At 39.9% G+C, this 16,574-nt stretch overlaps 1 protein-coding gene across 1 annotated transcript in view; it reads right to left on the reverse strand.

Moving 5' to 3' along the window:
• The window catches only part of ADGRV1 (adhesion G protein-coupled receptor V1), a 549,981-nt gene that overhangs the window by 59,396 nt on the left and 474,011 nt on the right, over positions 1 to 16,574 (reverse strand). Inside the window, exon 87 of the mRNA XM_044265783.1 lies at positions 15,927 to 16,048. Coding sequence (XP_044121718.1) covers positions 15,927 to 16,048 — 122 coding nt within the window. The remainder of the gene's footprint in view (positions 1 to 15,926; positions 16,049 to 16,574) is intronic.

Consider the following 16,574-nt stretch of genomic DNA (forward strand, 5'->3'; position numbering starts at 1 on the left):
TTTTATTTTTAAAGTGATTCTTCATGAAAGTGGGTAACTTAAGAACATAGCATCTGTAATTCAGTAACATTTACAACTCTTACAAAATTTATTCAGTAAGACTCTAGCCCCACCAACTCTTTGTAACAGTTCTGGTTACCCCCAGAACTGTTCTTCTCCCCGGCTTTGAAGGTGAAAAGTATTTGAGGGCTTTTTGAGGAAAGATCATAGGTATCTTTATTCAATTTTAATCTGCCTATGAATCTTCATTTAAAAAAAAATTCCTTTGAAAAACTTCCTTTTAGCAAATGCTCAGGTCACTAATAGAGCTATAGTAATCAGATTATACAGTACTAGTAAGCTTTTCCCCTCCCTGCCCCCTGCACTGTTGCACTGGAGATTCTCTAACTCTTGCTAGTGCTAAAATGGAGGTTGATATTCAATGATAAAATAAAACTCTTCAGTACAAAATGCTGCCACCACATCAACCAGCAAGAGGCTGCATGTATACTCAAAAAGGACAGTAAGCAGTGAAGCAAAAGGGAGACAATGACTTCTCAAGCACCCATGTCTTTACTTCATTTTAGGAGACCCGGGCACATTTGGAACAATTCCTGGATTGCACATAGCCGATGAATCCAAAGTTCCTGTCCAATACCCCCCCCCTTTTTTTTTTCAATTTCATCATTTCAGATGGCCTATCCATCCCCGGTTAGTGTTAAGTTTACCATGTTTTTGTCTTCACATAGGAATAGACAATTAAGTGGAGAAAAATATAGCTAGAGACAAGATGGGATTGGGAGGGAGACAAACCATAAGTGACTCTTAATCTCACAAAACAACGTGAGGGTTGCTGGGGGGAGGGGGGCAGGGAGAGAGGGGTAGGGTTATGGACATTGGGGAGGGTATGTGCTATGGTGAGTGCTGTGAAGTGTGTAAACCTGGAGATTCACCGACCTGTACCCCTGGGGATAAAAATATATTATATGTTTATAAAAAATAAAAATTAAAAAATTAAAAAATATATATACTAGATAGAGACTTCAAGTGTTTTCCTAGAAAAATGTCAAGTGTACTGTGCATTTGCTGCCATGTTTAGGCTCGATTGATAGTCTCTGTGAGGTAATGTGTGTTATGGTCTTCAGACAACAGTGCAGTTCATGGGTGAGAGTATTTCTAAAGGTGTGGGAAACTCATTCTATTTGGCCTGGTTCAGATCACAATGCACGTGGCTCCTGGGTCTCCTGGAACAGGCATCCTCCTAGGCGCTTGGAGTCTGGACCTTGCAATCCAGTGCTTCATTTCTTCCAGCGCCCTTAGTCTCTAAGTGTGTCCTACATAAGTTTTCTTCTGCCCAAAGAGGTCTATACAATATTTAAAAAAACAGACAGCAATTGATCTGGGTGGCAGGCAGGTCAGTTGCAGCAGGAGCTGAAAGCCTGGGCTTTCCAGAGTGGAGGGGACAGTGAGTGTCCGGAAGAGAAGGCAAGGAGGATGGATTTAGGGATCCACAGACACAACACCAACTCTACCTTTCTTCTAGAGCTTTTCCTGCCTTTGAGGGTAGGAGTCACGTTTCTCTGTTTGTCTGTTTGTTTCCATTTCCGTTGTCTCAGTGCTTTCAAATGACCTTAGTAAGTAATATGAACCTAACTTGCTAACTTGACTTGACGCTCAAAGTCACTTCTGTTAAAACTGGCCTAATTAGAGAACTAGGAAAATGAAGTGTATAAGAACCTGTGGGGAGAATATTCACCGTGGAATCCATGGTCTCAATCTGGAGCCGGCTGTGTGATGCTGCTCCCCTCCAGTTCCCTTGGTAAAGATCTTCAACTAAGTCAAATAGAGACTGTTCTCTGGGAGAACGTGACTATAATGGCCCTCACGGCTAAGGTAGATGAACATTTACTGAAATACCTTAATTTTTATATGTGAAAAGTAACCAAATAAGAATTCATGTTAATTTTGCTTATTTACACATTTTCATTCATTTTGCTTTTTAAAGCATTTTAATTTAGCGACGTTTTTAATTCAATAAGCATTTGTGGAGTAGGTACTAAAAGATAGCCTTCTGGTATGGTAATCTGGGATAAGTAAACCATAAGAGGTGCTATGGTCTTGCAGCATTGCAAAGCCCAGTGGGGGAACTGATCATGGTATACAGAATCCTAGCTCATGAGTTACAAGGTGTGTGATCTTGCCTAAGTCATTTAATTTCTCTGAGCCTCTGTTTCTCCATACATAAAATGGTAAGAATAATACTCTCTACTTTGCAGGATTGTTGTAAAAATTCAATGATGTAAGTACAATTCCACATAATCAGCACTTAAAAAATACCCATTGTTATTGTTGTGGTTTTTATTATAATATATTTTGAGCACAGAAACACGGAGATGTGTGGCTTAACATATAAAAACACAAATACATTTTAGATAGATGAATGCTCTTCAGTGAATGAAGACACAATTTTCAGTGTTATCATACTGGCTCAAACAATTAAGGTAAAAAATATATATAATCTACCATATCACCACTTTATAGTAAGAGTTCCCAAGACTGACATAGAGCCTGAAGTATTGCCCCTACATGTTCCAAAATGTTATAGGACAAAGGACAGAATATAATGAATAGATTTTAAGCAAACATCATACTTATATAGTATCTACACACTGGGATCTTAGAGCCAAATAAGATCTTAAGATGGTAGTTCAGTGATGTCATCAGGGTTTTAAACAGACCGAATGGTCAGCATCAGAGAAACACTGCTAACTGATTTCAGACACACGCTAAGAAGCTCACCCTGGAGCTCAGGGTTTCTGTTCATGGGAAAATAATCTTCAGCTACATGCATATGCAATTATGGTGTCACATTAGGTACAGGAGAAAAGCAGTTAAGGTCACTAAACACCTATTACATGCTGGAAACTTAAGATATATTTTGGTTGATTTCCACAGATGCCTTATAAAGTAAGTCGTAGTATCCTCATTTCAGAGAAATTAAAGAACTTGCCTAAAATCACAAAATTAAAAATTTGTAATCCAAAGTATTTTAAACTATTTCATGTAATTTCTCAAGCTGAAGAGAACACTATTTAAAACATGTGCAGAGGAAAGCAGTGACACAGAACTGATTTATTCTGAAGGATAAAGAGAGAACTTCCTGGATCCATCTATCTAAAAAGATCTTTTTAAAAACTTCGGTTTAGATTTGAATCCATGCCATTTTTAAAACTTTTCTCATTAGGATTTTACTTGGCCTTTTTTAAATCCATATTTTTTAGAAGGTAGAAGTATTTCCTAGAGCAGTAACCTTTTGGAACATGCAACCTTTAGTTGCTCTTTGGTGTGGATTATCTGTTTTCCTCATTGGTTTATTTCAGTTTGTGAAAATAGGTATGAAGATCTTACTTGTGCGCACGTGTGTGTGTATCTGTGTGTGTGTGATATACAAGACATAAAGTGCACCTTATCAGTTGACCTCAAGAAGTTCCAGGCACAGGGGTACCTCGCTAGCTCAATTGGGAAGAGCATGCAACTCCTGAGATCAAGAAATCTAACCCCACCTTGGATATAGAGATTACTAAAATAATAATAATAATAATAATTAAGAAAAAAAGTTCCAAGCACAGACTTCCTCACCAGTGTTCCCAGGAACACCAGCATGGTGCATGTGTCTGACAAGGTTATCCACTCCAAACCTCATGACTTGCAGTAGCTCTACATATCTTCATTTATCAACATGCATTCAAACCGTGTTAAACATTTGTTAGATATTTGTTGAAATAAATTTGCTGAGACTTTTGCTCCTGGCTCTGATGGAATTTATATCAGATTAACCCTCACTGAGTGCAATTCTACAATTAAGAGACGCACATATACAATAATAAAACAACACAAGCAGTAACAAAATAGCAAATAAAAGCCATCCAACAGCCAGTACCTGAGGGGCCAAGATCCTGTACAGAAGAAACAAATCCCATGGAGCCGGGAGCCCTAGATTCATTGCCTTCCCCCACCTTTCCCCCTTTTAGGGAATTTTCCAGTTCAAAGTGAGCTGCCTCGAGGCAAAACAGAAAGACGCAACCTGGGGGTTGCAGCAATCTGACTAGGTTGGGGGACACACAAAAAATAGGGTTCAAATCTACTAAGGCATCCAGGACTTGAGGAGCCAAGATTCCAAAGCAACAGGGAACGAGAAAGGCATCTGCCAGTTCCAAAACTGCCTATGTGTGGGATGAAAGGCTAAAAAGCTGCTTGAGTACAGTGCCCCGGAGTCTAAAAAAGCCAAGCAGAGAATGCAGCAGTCTCACAGCGGCAGAGAATGAAGAAACAGAGTCCAAAGACTGCCACAGAGGAGGAGTTCCAGTTGATACAGGAGGTTTTCAGTTCAGTCCCTTGGATCCCCCAAGCAAACTTTCGCTTTGCCCCAAGAGAGGGAACAAACCATAAACAGACTGACCATCACAAAGCCTGATGAAAGCCAGGTTCTACTGTACCCAGGGAATTTCCCCTGGAAAAGCTTTTGTTTGGCCCACAGGTCTGCTCTCCTCATTTGCATGCTCTTTGGAGGGTCTGTGCTCTCCAGTCCTACCATCCCCACCAAACCCTGCAGTCTCGCAGTAAGCTTACACCACTCACGTAAGTTACCTTCTAGAACATGAAGGCATTTGCCACACACTTTTTAAAGCAGATGAGTGACTACAATGGATTCACACTGTAACATAAATGCTGTGATGGTAGACACAGGGAACTTTGGCACCTGCATGAATGGAGTACCTAGGAGTGTGTGCATGAGATCATTCATGGGCAGAATCTGTGGCTTTGGAGAGGATTTAAAGGCCAAGCTTACAAATCTCTTCTCCTTGGCCTCTCATTTGTCTTTATATAGTTCCTGAGACAATCATTACTTTTTGCCCATTTATTCTTTTATAGTATTTTGTATTTATAAAACATGTACTTTACAAAGTATATACATATACAATGTTTTTTGTTTTTCTTTACTTTTCTTTTTTTTTTTTTTTTTTTTGAGAGAGAGAGAGGGAGCATGACCAGGCAGGCAGGGGACAGAGGAAGAGAGAGAGAGAGAGAGAGAGAGAGCATGAATCTCAAGCAGGCTTCATGCTGGGCCAGATCCCAGGACCCTGAGATCTTGATCCGAGCTGAGATCTTGACCTGACTAAGCCAACCGGGCTCCCCACGAATTACATCTTCACACATAAATTTTTACATAATCCTTAGGACAAAATTTGGGACATTTTTGAATTTTACCTCCATTTGGAAAGTAGGTAACTAAAACTCAGAGATGTCAAGTCATTTGGTAGAATAGTGGTTTCATGACACTTAACTACATGCTCATTCCACTGCATCCGGAAGCTCAACATTGAATTTTACCATAAAATATGCATATAAAGTGTATTTACAAATAAATGTATTGTTCTCACCCCAATATTTGAGCATTATAAGAGATATAAGATATAGATATGAGTATTATAAGATTAAGTATTAAGTATTATAAGAGATAATAAAATTTTAGACTCTGGAAAAATTATGAATTACACTAAGGCAAAGAACTGGGGTGCCTGGGTGGCTCAGTCAGTTAAGAGTCTGCCTTCGGCTCAGGTCATGATCCCAGGATCCTGGGATCAGGTCCTGCATCAGGCTCCTTGCTCTGTGGGGAACTTTCTTCTCTCTCTTTTTCTGCCTGCCATGCCCCCTCCTGCTCATGCTGTCTCTCTGTCAAATAAATAAGTAAATAAAGTTGTAAAAAAAAAAAAATCCAAATGATGAGGTGAAAAATGGCCCCAAATGTTCCCCATTCACTTTCCTCTCCCAGAACTGTTGTAACAAAAGGAGGTATATTGTGTGTTTACTCTAATTCTTGTATGATTGCTGTTTCAAGGACGAGAGTATGCTAGATCTTTTCACTGGTGAGATAAGGGCCCACACAGTCCAGGAAAGCATGCTACATGGTTGAAATGCAAAAAAAAAAAAAAAGAAGGAAAAAAAGTGGTCACAGAGAAAACTCTGAAATGGAAGCATTAGTGCAAGAGAAATGGAGGCACCTTTTGCTTAGCAAGGATAGAGCCAGGTGTCAAAAGATAGGTTATACAATCCTCTCCTTACTAAAGCTGTATTCATGGAAGACACCCACTGGCAGGTCAGACCCTGACACTTTTATTTACAGAATCTAGTGCAAACAAAAGTAAAAATCCTGCAGTCTCTTCAAAAAGCCCTCCCTGGCCAATCACCGGTGTAACGAGGAAGCAATGTTAAGACACTGTCACTCATTGTCAAATAGAGTCAAGAAGTTTACTACAGGAAAACACAAAGATGTTTCACAAGCCCAGATGTTATGGAACATTAGACAGTGGCATGACCTAATCAAGAGAATTTAAATACACCTCCTTGTCTTAGCTTCTGTATATTCATTCGTAAACTTATAGAAATGTTCTGGGATGTTTTGAAGAGCACACCAGGCATTCATTAGTCTCTGCATGTCTTGCTACAAAATGAGTATAGCCTTTTTTTTTTTTTCCCCCTTTCTCCTCACTGAACTTAACATGGCTCTGGGACAAATCAATGAGAGTCCCAACCTCCCCTGGCTTCAACATGTTTATTCCAGGGTTTTCTGGGAAGATTGCTTTTCCACTCTTCATGAATAGTTCATGTGCTAGTCTCCAATGGAAACAAAGTGACATTTCTTATTACTGTTGGCTGTTGGAAAGCAATTGCAAAGGGAGTGCCTTGAAACAATTAGTCCTCTGTAACTGATTATTTAACAATGTGTATTTCCCAAGAGCTGTTTATCCTCAAAAGGAAGCAGCCAAGACTAAATATGTACTGTATCTAAGCAGACACCTGCACTGAACCCCTCTGGATGCTAAATAGGAATGCTCACAGAACATTAAAGGAGGATTATTAATTTTCTATTCCAATTGCAATGAACTTTGTTTTTGTGAACAAAGAAACATGTTCCAGTTCTTAGGATAACTCAGGGATTATTTTCATTTGGGGAGATTTCTGCATTAAGGAAGGCTTTAGTTTTGGGGCACCTGGGTGACTCAGTCAGTTAGGTGTCTGATTTTGGCTCAGGTCATGATCTCAGGGTCTTGAGACTGAGCCCACATGGAGCTCATCATCAGGCTCCACGCTCAGCATGGAGTCTGGAGTCTGCTTATCCCTCTCTCTTTCTGCCCCTCCCTCCACTTGTGCTCTCTCTCTCTCAGATAAATAAAATCTTTTTTAAAAAAGGCTGTAGGGGTGTCTGGGTGCCTCAGTGGGTTGGGCCTCTGCCTTCAGCTTGGGTCATGGTCTTGGGGTCCTGGGTTCAAGCCCCACATCGGGATCTCTGCTCAGTGGGGAGCCCTGCTTCCCCCTCTCTCTCTGCCTGCTTCTCTGTCTGCTTGCAATCTTTCTGTCAAATTTAAAAAAAAAAAAAAAAAAAAGGCTCGGGGCGCCTGGGTGGCTCAGTGGGTTAATGCCTCTGCCTTCAGCTCAGGTCATGATCCCAGGGTCCTGGGATCGAGCCCCGCATCGGGATCGCTGCTCAGTGGGGAGCCAGCTTCCTCCTCTTTCTCTCTGCCTGCCTCTCCACCTACTTGTAATCTGTCAAATAAATAAATAAAATCTTAAAAAAAAAAAAAAGATGTATTGTATGTTCAAAGCACTCTAGTGGCTGTCAAAAAAAAAAAAGTAATAAAAATAAAACCCAAAAAACAAACCAATAAAAATGTAGAAGAAATGATTTCCACCTTTGAGTTACTTATTTTCTGGCCACTTAGTTGTTTGAAGACATGGGGCTAGGAATAAACATGATTTTAACCAGCTGATCTTAAATTTGAACACAGGCTATATATTTTTAGTTACAGACTCCATGTTGTGACTCCCTACTCTGAAAGAACGAGTGGTTCAAATACTGCCAGGGAACATCTCAGGAACATCTCGAGACCAGATGCTTGTATAAACGAACATGTAAAAGCCAGTTACAGAGAGACAGTCAAACAGGACTCCAAACAATGTGGTCTCATAATTCACATACTGAGAAGTGTCATATCCCGATACTATGTAAAGTTCTGCTCCCTTGCCAGCTTATGCATTCCAAGAATGCACTTCAGTTTTTGGAAAGGTTCTTCCATGTGTATGAATCTTCTCCAAAAACTTGTTTTCCAGCATCTTTAAGAAGCTCATGCCTGATATTGCTGGCTACCCTTATTATTCTACATGGGATTCCCTACACATGTAAAAAAGCTGTTAGTCAGTGAGAAAGTCCTAGAAGAAAATTGCAATAAATGCTGTATTTAAGCCATTCAGGTTAAAAATAGAAAATACTTTGGAACGTAATTAAGCTGGGCATGATATGCAAAATGTTTAATGAGTGTGGCACAGACACTGACCAATCGGGATGGCCACAGGTCTAGAGCTAGAGTTAGGTTCCTGGAGGCTCCCTGTCTGGCCAAGCATTAGTCTTTCAGCTGCTGGAAGTCTGGGGATGCTCCTACGTTAAGTGGCTAGAAACCAGACACACGCATGAAGTTAAAACACTAGCTATTTCAATACTTTCACAACTGATAGGGTTGGAACAGCACCTACCAGCTTAGTATCAAGCTTGGTGATTACTCCCATTATCATCACACAGTTTGGATATACCTTCAACTAAACAGTCTAAGAAAGCTGCGATGTATAAACATTAGCACAAATCTTAGAAATAATACTTTAATAATTCACTTTTTAAAAAATAATGGCTATTGGATGAATGGATCCAGGAATTAGAAAAATATTAAACATACTAACCATGGTCTCTTAGGGATTTTTGGGGGTGGGTACAGAGACATTGGTTAGATAACAGATACCAAGGATATTCATAATAAACAGAGGCTACACAGATGAGGTATCCCAGTGGTTTGACAATGGCTGTTTTTGGCCTTGCCCAAACTTACATGAATGAACAAGAAAATTTAGAAAATACATATAGTGGCTATCTGTTAAATTAGCTTACCTACCACTGTTGCACTCCTTTCATTGATAAAAGCATCCTTTCCTCTACTGGGAATTCCACCCTATGTGGTTTTGTGAGATGGAGCAGATCAATTCAACTCCTTCTACCAATGGAGTCTGCTTATGACCCAGACCTGGCCAGAGTATCTGTCACCATGTGACCAGTTTTCTTCATTGTCTGTGATCCAAGGTGAGGGTAATTTAAGTCCTGCATAGGATTTTCCTATTAGAGAATAAGCTCCTTCAGTGCTAGGGCTAGAAATCTGGGAAGAGGTGAGTCTTGCACTGGTGTGGCCACCATGGTCAATAAGAGTATTAAGCGATAAAAATAATAGCAGACATATATAGAATGATAATTTTTCTTAACCTCACTTTGCATTTGTATCCATCAAGCATTATAAAGTACTGCATAAACATTTTCTTAAAGGCTCAAATGTATTGGATGGTTGGAAGCTCAACTTTGAATCTTCAGAAAGTGAAAAGAAATTCCTGATAATATTTCAAGTGATTAGGATTCCCTTTAAAAAAAAATAAATAAACTACTGGGACTAAATATATGTGTGTGTGTGTGTGTGTGTGTGTGTGTGTAACTTTTTTATAGCGAAGGAAGCCACCAACAAAACAAAACAAAACAAAACAAATCAAAACAACCCCAATCTACTGAATGAGAGAAGATATTGGCAAATGATCTATCAAATAAGCAGTTAATATCCAAAATACATAAAAACTTATACAACTCAACACCCTCCCCCCAAAAATACAATCTGATTTAAAAATGGGCAGATCATGATATCCTTCAACAGATGAATGGATAAAGAAGTGGTCCATATATACAAAGGAATATTACTCAGCCATCAGAAAGGATGAATACCCACCAATTACACTGACATGGACAGGATTGGAGGGGATTATGCTAAGTGAAGTAAGTCAGGCAGAGAAAGACAATTATCATATGGTTTCACTCATATTTGGAACATAAGGAATAGTGCAGAGGACCGCGGGGGAAGGGAGGGAAAACTGAAGTGGGAACAATCAGAGAGGGAGAAAAACCATGAAAGGTTCTGGACTCTGGGAAACAAACTGAGGGTTACAGAAGGGAGGGGAATGGAGGAATGGAGTAACCAGGTGATGGGTATAAAGGAAGACATGTGATGTTATGAGCCCTGGCTGTTATACACAGCTAATGAATCACTAAACACTACATCAAAAACTAATGATGTTCCATATGTTGGCTAATTGAACTTAGTAAAAAAAAAAAAAATGGGCAGAGGACTTGAATAAATTTTTTTCATAGAAGACATTGAAATGACCAATAGACATGTGAAAAGATAGATAACATCACTAATCATTAGGGAAATGCAAATCAAAACCACGGTCAGATATCACCTTATACCCATCAGAATGGCTGCGATAACAAAGGTGAGAAATAACAAGTGTTGGAGAAGATGTGTAGGAAAAGAAACCATCATAAGCTGTTGGTAGGAACAGACCTGTGGAACACAGTAAGGAGGTTCCTTGAAAAATTAAAAATAGAAATAACATATGACCCAATAAATCTACTTTGGGTATTTACCCTAAGAAAACAAAAATACTAATTTGAAAAATATATGCACCCCTATGTTTATTACAGCATTACTTACAATAGCCATGGCATGGAAGACCTACATGCCCATTGTTGGACAAATGGATAATGGTATAGTATCTACATACATGAAATTTTATGCTGCCTTAAAAAAGGATGATATTATGCCATTTGTAATAACATGGATAGACCTAGGCAGTATTATGCAAAGTGAAATAAGGCAGACTATGAAAGATAAATGCCATATGAATAAAAAAACACACAAAAAGTAGAATCAGACCTACGAATACAGAGAACGAACTGATGGTTGCCAGAGAAGATGGGAGAGGAAGGATGGGCAAAATGGGTTAAAGGGAGTGGGAAATACAGGCTTCCAGTTTCGGAATGAAGAAGTCACAGCAATGAGAGGCACAGTGTAGAGAACACAGTCAATGATACTGTAGTAGCCTTGTATGGTGACAGTAGTTACACTTGTGAGCATAGCATAATGTGGAGAGATGCTGAATCACTGTGTTGTGCACCTGACTAATGTAACATTATGTGTCAACTATACTCAAGTGAAAAAAAACAAAAACATTTAAAATATTCTCCTTTGGGAGCACCTGGCCCCAAAATTAGTAAGTCATATGACTCTTGAACTTGGGGCACGAGTTTGAGCCTCACATTGTGGGTAGAGTTTACTTCAAAAAAAAAAAAAAAAGATTCTCTTTTAAAAGCTGCATCAAAAATAAATATGTGAAAATTCAGAATATTATAAAAATATCTTTTATCTATTAGTCTTTGAGCATCTATCATACATTAATAGTCCGGATAAAAAATGAGGCAGTAATATCCTCTGGGCAAAATACAGTAGGCAAGCACAAGATATATACTTTGGTGGCTGCAGGTGTTGACAAAAGCCAGTTAAAAAACATACAAAGGCCAGTGCAAAAAAAAGAAAAAAGAAAAAATAATAACCATTAAGGCTTCATGGGATATACTTGGAAGATCTTACTACTATATAGTCACATTCCATGAAAATGCCCAAGTTGAAGACATGAAGCAGTTTACAAACCAAATGAAACCTAATAAATGCTAGTGAAATCATATTTTTAATTGTTTCTTAACAGGCATTCCTTTTAGGAATGATTCACTGAGCACTGGTACCAGGAATATACTCATTGCTCCAATAGTGCCACAAAGATGGAATAAAGCTCATTATATGTGGATTTGATGTTTTTAGTTTTTATACTTAGCTTTAAGTTCCTCTAAGAAATAGATCATAATGATTATTTTTTTACATCTTCCCATGAAATATCATTTAATGCTCAACAGTTCTCTGTTTCTTAAGGTTTTATTCATCAGAGTGAGAGCACAAGCAGGGGGAGCGGCAGGCAGAGGGAGAAGGAGGCTCCCACTGAGCAGGGAGCCTGATGTGGGACCTGATCCCAGGACTCTGGGATCATGACCTGACTGAAGCAGATCTTTAACCGACTGAGCCACCCAGACATACTGCAACAGTTCTCTTTTACTAAAGAGCTCAACAGACTTTTTTTGTGTGTAGGTGGCTAGATAATTTACACTGGCTACCATTTCTACCTTAAGGTTTACATTTCTATAATTACTGCGGAGTGGTTCAGTCACTGATTTCAGGTCTCTAACCTCCACTGAAGCCCATGGTTTCCTCTATAAGCAGTCTGTCTCATGACCATCTTCCAACCCACCATACGTTGCTATTTACTTTCTGCCTAGAAGCTGCTCCATACTTTTTACTGTTTTTAGCTCGAGCTTTCAACCCATTTTTCTCAGCAAATGTACTTGCTTCCTGACTTTCAGAGAAAAGAGATGGCATTAGATGCAAATTCCAACTTTCCACACTTACAGCTTTAAAGTGGTTTTTTTCCATGTTTACCTTTTTTTCCCTCCTTCCCTAGCCTGAGAGAGAAATACCTCCACCCTCCATCCCTTCGGTTCTTCCTGCCCTGTCTGTGATCTGGACCCAGCAGAGTCTTTCCCCCACTTGTCAGTTTCTCCTTCTTTGTTAGTTCTTTTCACAAGTGAAACAAAACAAATCTCCTTTGAATCAGTCAAACATCCTTCCTAAGTTATTCCTTTCTCTTTATTCTTCATTAAACTTCTTGAATAAAGGTAACTATTCCTTATATGTGAAGTTATCTACAATCGCTTTATATTTGTTATGCCCCTTAATTAAATCATACCATAATCCTAAGTAGTATTTATTCCCATTTCATAGATGAAGTAAGTAAAAGTAGAAAACAATTTGTATCCATGACTCAGCCGGAGTCAACCAGATAAGATGGGCTGGTGGAGTGAGGATCATGCTTTACTACAGCACTGGTTCTCAGACTGTGGTTCCTAGACCAGCTGAATCAGCATCATCTGGGAACTTGTTACAAAAGCACACTCTTGGGTCTGCCCAGACCTCCTGGATCAGGAAGTCTGTGTTTCAGCCAGCTGTCCCTGTGATTCTGATGCAAACCACAGTCGGGGAGCACTGCGCTAGACTACACTGCCCTCAGCTCTTATCCTATTTATCTTCGCTACACTGGACAGATTTTGTATTGTTTTCTTTTGAAGCTTTCTTTTCTACCAGCAGCTCCAGACTATTCTAACCTGGTTCCCTTTCATTAACAATCCCTTTCACTAGCTCTCTTCCAGTACCTAGTTAACTAAAATATTGGTAGCCCTTTTCTTTTCTAAGATTTTATTTATTTGTCAGAGAGGGCAAGAAAGAGAGAGAGAGAGAGAGCACACAAGCAGGAGGAGAGACAGGCAGAGGGAGAGGGAGAAGCAGGCTCCCCACTGAGTGGAGCGCCGGAACCGGGACTCTGATCCTAGGACCCAGGGTCATGACTGAAGCTAAAGTCAGATGTTTAACCTACTGAGACACCTAGGCACCCCTAAAATATTGGTAGCACTACTAATCTCTCCCACATCTTGCCAACTCACCAAACTTACTGCCTATTTCCTAGAACCCTGTGCTGGATCTGATCTTCATGTTGACCAAAGGTGTGGGTTCCTAGGCATTTGCCTTGAGCCAGGCATTTGTCTTTCTTTCTGATTTTATTTATTTGAGAGCGGTGGAGAGAGAATGAGTGCGGGAGGGAAGAATCTCAAGCAGACTCTGTCCTCAACATAGAGCCCCATCCCACAACCTAGAGATCCTGACCTGAGCTGTAATCAAGAGCCAACTGGGCCACCCGGGTGTCCTGAGTTGTTCTTTCATATTCTACATTCCTACATTTCATCGGTAAACCAAATTGCATTGATAGTTACCTCTACAGCCCTCAAACCTGTCACCTACTCTCTATTCCCAGGTGTGCCACTAGAGCATTATGGGCTAGAATATGATAGTAGCCCACCCAACTGGAGATGTTCCACATTTTAATACCCTCCTAACTGTTTCCAGCTACCTTTCTAAAAAGTAGTATACAGAGGTCATTCTTAGCCAAAATTTAAAAAATTTAAAAACTCACAAAACATAAAAAGCAAATCAGAACGAAACAAAAAAAACTCCAACTCTGATGGCTTCCCACTGCTGAAAAGCTGAAGTTTAACATCCCATCCCAAGCATGGTAACATGGCGTGGATTTCAACCTACCATGTCTGTGTCTGCTCCCAGGATTACCTTCCTAACTGCAAAGCTCTTCTTCTTCCCACCCCCATCCCAGCTCTTTGTTAAATCTTGGCAAGATGTATCACTTTCCCATTGCACTGCCCAGGCTGATGCTGTTTCCCTGCCTGAAATACCCATCTCTAACCCTACACTCTTCACTTAGTTAATCAGCATTAAAGGTGTCACAAACTCAAGGGCAGGTGAAATGAATGAATGTAGTCAATCACGTCTTTTAAGGTCACATGCCCCATTTCAAGGGGGGCAGCATCTACTGAGGACTGGAGAACTGCTGCCAAGCAGGTACTGCCATTAAAGAAAAGTCAGAAATTCAAGTTTTTACATGAAATTTCTCAATTTTAAAGGTCTGCCACAAATATTAAATTACTTAAAACACTGTTCAGTGTACTGTTGTGGGTCCACCAAATAATACATCTGCAGGCTGTCAGTGGGGACCTTGGTGCTGGCTCCCCTAGGTCTTAGGGATTCAAAGGTGACCAAGACAGGGCCTCTGATCTGAATGGCTCATTTCTGGGGCTCATCTCAAAGGCCAGCACAGGTGGGAATAAACAGGCCCTTCACTCAGCTCTTAACAACATTTTGTTTGCACAGCACCTGCCACAGTGTGCTCTCACTAGTGACTGTTTACTCTCTAGAATCATCACATTCTCGTGGAGCAAGCCTGTCACCTTCATCCTGGTACGGGAAGCACGAACACAGTGTGCTAGGAGCAGGCACTTGATTCTCACTATGGCTATAAAGAGATGTCTGTGTATCTGCTTGTGTCGACTTGATGCCAAACTTCCAAGTTACTTTGTATTTTTGCCCTTCCTAAGTCCATATTATGATTTGATTAGGCATCCTGCTGGAAGAGAAGGTGTCACTAACTAAATCATCACCTTAAAATTAAACCGAAATTTGCTTTGAGTCTTATTTTAGCTGTATGCTATCATCCCAATGATACACATGTTTTTTCTACACATGTGTAGAACACGTGTTTTTCTACATGTTTTTTCTACACATGTTCCTGGCAAGATGGTGGTCAAAGAGGGACTTGAGTTTAGAGATATCTTTGGTAAATTCAAGAAATTATTTTGGTCCAGGACAGACCTTTTCACTTTGGAAAGTAAGGAAAATGAGTTCACTTGTTCCATTTGTTAATCTCTGGGTACAACTTCTTTCCATTTTAACAAAAGCACTAAAAAAGTCAGTTTTAATTTTTGCTCCAGTTATATAATTTCTAGTTATGCTATCCAAGCACGCTCACAAAACTAATTTAAGCTGGGCATTGCCAGACTTAGAGAATGTCAATCATTTTTCAGTGAACCAAACCACTCTCATTTCACTTGAGAGTGGACTGCTTGAACACTGGTGTCTATTTCACTCCTCAATTGATCTAAATTCTAGATACAGCCACCATCCAAATATGTGCACAGGTCCTCCATGGCTACCACCTGAAAAGTTTATAAACATCAATCCTGCTGAAAGAGAAATATTTTTCTGTAGTTACCTAGATATTCTCTAAATAAAGGAGGGTAAATATTTTATGTCTTCTCTATCTGTATAATTAGCAAGTTAGAAGCCCAGCTGTATTTCAGTTATTAAAGATTTAGCCCCCCCCATCATTTTATTCTACAACTCTGCATGGTGTGTTTAAGAATTCATCTAAGAGTTGACACTTGATTCCTTGACATTGAAACTCCAGGTCTGGTGTTCACAAGGATACATGTGCCGTCAATAACCAGATTGTAAGCTTACCTGCAGACTGTTGAAAATGACAAAGAGGACCAACATCCAGAAGTGTCTGTAAGCCATGTGCAGGCCTCCCCAAAGCCATGTCACAGAAATCAGGCCAAAGAGATATAAAACCAGTGGAATTTCTAGAAATTTAAAAAAAAAAATTTTTTTTTTGAGCTTTGGTGTACTGCATAGTCACATACACACATACACACAGATTCATATTGGCTCTCTTCTTGTGATACTTCTTCTTGTGTATGCCGAAGTACCCATTTTGAAAGAACAACCTTGGAAATCCCATTCTTTTGCCAGAGAGGAGAAGGCACGTTGCTGAGTCTACATTCTTTCTGTTTTGCTGGTAGGCGGGGGGGATGGGGAAGAATGAGAACTGTGCCTCTCCTAGACTACCACCTGCTGGACTGTTCAGGAAGCACCATGAACAATTACAGAGATGCAATCACATTTCAACCCCAGGTAAATCCCCTTGAAGAGCTCTCCACCAGGAAAAGGCAGGCAGTGGTGTGCTCCCGAAATTAGAGTAGTTTAACTCCACTTTTTAAAAATTTATTTAAAGATTTTATTTATTTACTTGACAGAGAGACAAAGATAGAGAGCGAGCACAAGCAGGCAGAGCGGCAGACCCAGGGAGAGGGAGAAGCAGGCTCTTCG

Source organism: Neovison vison, chromosome 1, assembly GCF_020171115.1.
Source record: "Neovison vison isolate M4711 chromosome 1, ASM_NN_V1, whole genome shotgun sequence".
In the NCBI taxonomy this organism is placed as follows: Eukaryota; Metazoa; Chordata; class Mammalia; order Carnivora; family Mustelidae; genus Neogale; species Neogale vison.